General features: G+C 30.8%; 1 protein-coding gene across 1 annotated transcript in view; it reads right to left on the bottom strand.

Annotated features, from left to right (window-relative positions):
* Positions 1–2837, bottom strand: part of LOC106459532 (zinc finger protein 330 homolog) — a 56876-nt gene that overhangs the window by 21131 nt on the left and 32908 nt on the right. Inside the window, exon 9 of the mRNA XM_013919158.2 lies at positions 742–788. Coding sequence (XP_013774612.1) covers positions 742–788 — 47 coding nt within the window. The remainder of the gene's footprint in view (positions 1–741; positions 789–2837) is intronic.

Genomic DNA, 2837 nt, shown 5'->3' with positions numbered 1-2837 from the left:
ATAACTGCATGGTTAGTGTGATAAAAGGGGTTTGTTAGAGGAAATAACTGCATGATTAGTGTGATAAAAGGGGTTTGTTAGAGGAAATAACTGCATGGTTAATGTGATAAAAGGGGTTTGTTAGAGGAAATAACTGCATGGTTAATGTGATAAAAGGGTTTGTTAGAGCAATTAACTGCATTGTTAGTGTGATAAAAGGGTTCGTAGAAGTCACCTTACTGTTTACCCGGTGTTGTTTGTGCAGACACTACACTCATTTTGAAGGAAAAAATCATCAAATAAATTTTACAAAAGTCCAATTGTTCTGTATATTTTATAAAAGAATAGAATAGATAATTGCAACACTGCTTATCAGTATTATAGGTAAGGCTAAAGTATTAAATAAAAAACATGTATCAGATTGAAAAATAAGAACATGTACAGTCAATAACAAAAAAAATCAGCAAATCATGAACCATTAAAAAGAACAAAGGCATGATTATTTATCAACCTTAGTTACACTTGAGGTTCATTCTGTGCTTTCATACAGGAACATGTACTTATCATGAAAACAAGTATTTTTTACAGACATTGGTACATATTTTTTTTAAAATAAGAATAAATAATGCTTGAGAGATATCTCAAAAATTACCCTCTTTCTTCTTTCAACAAGTTATTTTAGTTAATACTCTGTGAAGCTAATTATAAGTTTAAAGAGTTTAAAACTATATAATTTGAAGTTGAATACCAACCACAACTTACCTTGCATTTTAAACAGGAATATTGACCTAGTCTGTTGCAAGATTGACCTACATCACAAACAAATTAAATTTTTTTAGAACAGCTCTCAATTTGATTAAATAAAAATAAAAACCTCATGTTTAAAACTGGATGAGTTAAAACTAACAAAAATGCTAATACTTTTCTCTTTGAAGGAACTAAAAAAATTTTCAATAGATTAAAAACCATTCCTACTTTTTCATTGCTCATCTATGTTTTCAAAGGAAAGGAAATATTCACAAAATTGTAAAAAAGTCTGACAAGAATTTTTTTAAGTTTCACAATGTGCATTTTTATCTGTTACAAGTTATCTGAAAAACTTACTTCATATTATACATATTAAACTGTTGAGTAGGAAATTCACATCAGAGATGAAATTGAGGTACATTTTAGCTGCACCATTTATGTACTGAGCACAGTTAGTACACTAATTTTACTCCAAGATACCAGTAATTTAAACTCAAAGTATCTAACTGAGCCAACTTGTCTGAAAGAATCATATTTGTCAAAATGAGATTACCCAGTAATGAGTTTGGCCTCCCTGATAGTGAGGTAGTTTATGTATCTGCAAGCACACTTGTGATCAGTCTGCTGATGAGGGAGGATCCTGTCCCACTTCTCAGTCATTGCAATGCTAGGATTCCGAGATCAAGTATTGGGTTACTTGGTGTTCAAGGAGAGCCCAAAGGTTTCCTATAGGATTTAGATTAGGATGTTTTGCTAGCTAGTCTATGAATTTTATGCATTCTTGTTCATGGTACTCCATTGCAACCTTGGAAATATGACACTAGAAATTATCTTGCATTAGCACAACACCTGATTTGACAACAGAAAAGACTGTAGAGAGCAGATCTACAGCTCAATAAAGTTTGCAAATCCATTCTTGCTGGTAATTTTTCACTTCTTAAATGCAAGTGAGCTGTCAGGAACACAATCACATTTAACAATGTTGTAGTAAACACCTTATTCACATTTGACTGGTAGAGGCATGAAATTTTGACAAATCTGTAACTTCTGGCAATTTTGATAGTAGTCCAAACAAGTTATATAATCAAATGTGTGGCTGAAGCAAGTCTTCTCAATGTTTAGAACATCTGATGATACCTGTTCCCTCACAAGTTATTCATTAACAACCACTCTTTGCTGTCCAGAACCCCTCAGTGGCTGATGGTACTTTTGTGTTCACAAAGATATTTGGTATTTCCGCACAAATGATAAAAGTTTTTCCTGTACAACAAAAGAGTATTTCTGTACTGTGAGAGTGGTAAATGGTGTTTTTGTTGCAAAGCGTATGTGTATGAAAGGGCATCTTTATTAAAGAGTTTAGTTAAGCTACAGAATCATACAAACTGCATTTGTAACACATTATTTAGAGACATACGCATTATGGTGGTATACATCATGATGATTATTAGTTAGGTCCATATACTGCTTTATTTCAGAAACACTTTTTTTTAGCCTTTAAACTGAGTTGATTTCAACTACAAGCTGAAGACATTTTATCTAATCAAGTTTAATAAAAATGAAAGATATAGAAACATTAGTTGAGTCAGAAATACATTGTAAAAAGAAAAAGATCTATTAATTTTTGCTCCCATTTTCTCTATAACTGCCAATGAAAAAGGTTTAGCTTGTAACACACTATCACAAAATTAAAATAAATTTGTTATATTATTTTTAATATAACAGACAAAAATGAATATAAATTGTTTAAATTCACATCAAAAGTTTTAGGATTTTGAATATGTCTTCACAAAAACTGACACGTTTTATTTCTTTATGCTGACTTTCCACATTATTAACTGATAAAATAACAGTGAAATGTTGTATACTGAAATCACTGCACTTTCTGAATAGATGTACATGTTCCTAAAAGCAGTCTTACTTAATTATATTAGACAAGAAATACTAATCCTTTTATTAGGTCATCAAGAAATTAATGTTGTTTTTTTTACACGAAAAAACCCGAACAACTTGTATATCAAAACAAAACATTTATTAAATGAAGCAGTCTCCATTCTTATTAATGATGCTTTTCCATCTTACAATCAGGTTGTTTATGCCCTGATTAAAGAAAT

The sequence above is a fragment of the Limulus polyphemus genome, unplaced genomic scaffold (genome assembly GCF_000517525.1).
Source record: "Limulus polyphemus unplaced genomic scaffold, Limulus_polyphemus-2.1.2 Scaffold623, whole genome shotgun sequence".
In the NCBI taxonomy this organism is placed as follows: Eukaryota; Metazoa; Arthropoda; class Merostomata; order Xiphosura; family Limulidae; genus Limulus; species Limulus polyphemus.
The sequence above is the reverse complement of the archived record's forward strand: the minus strand, read 5'-3'. Positions and strand labels throughout refer to the sequence as shown.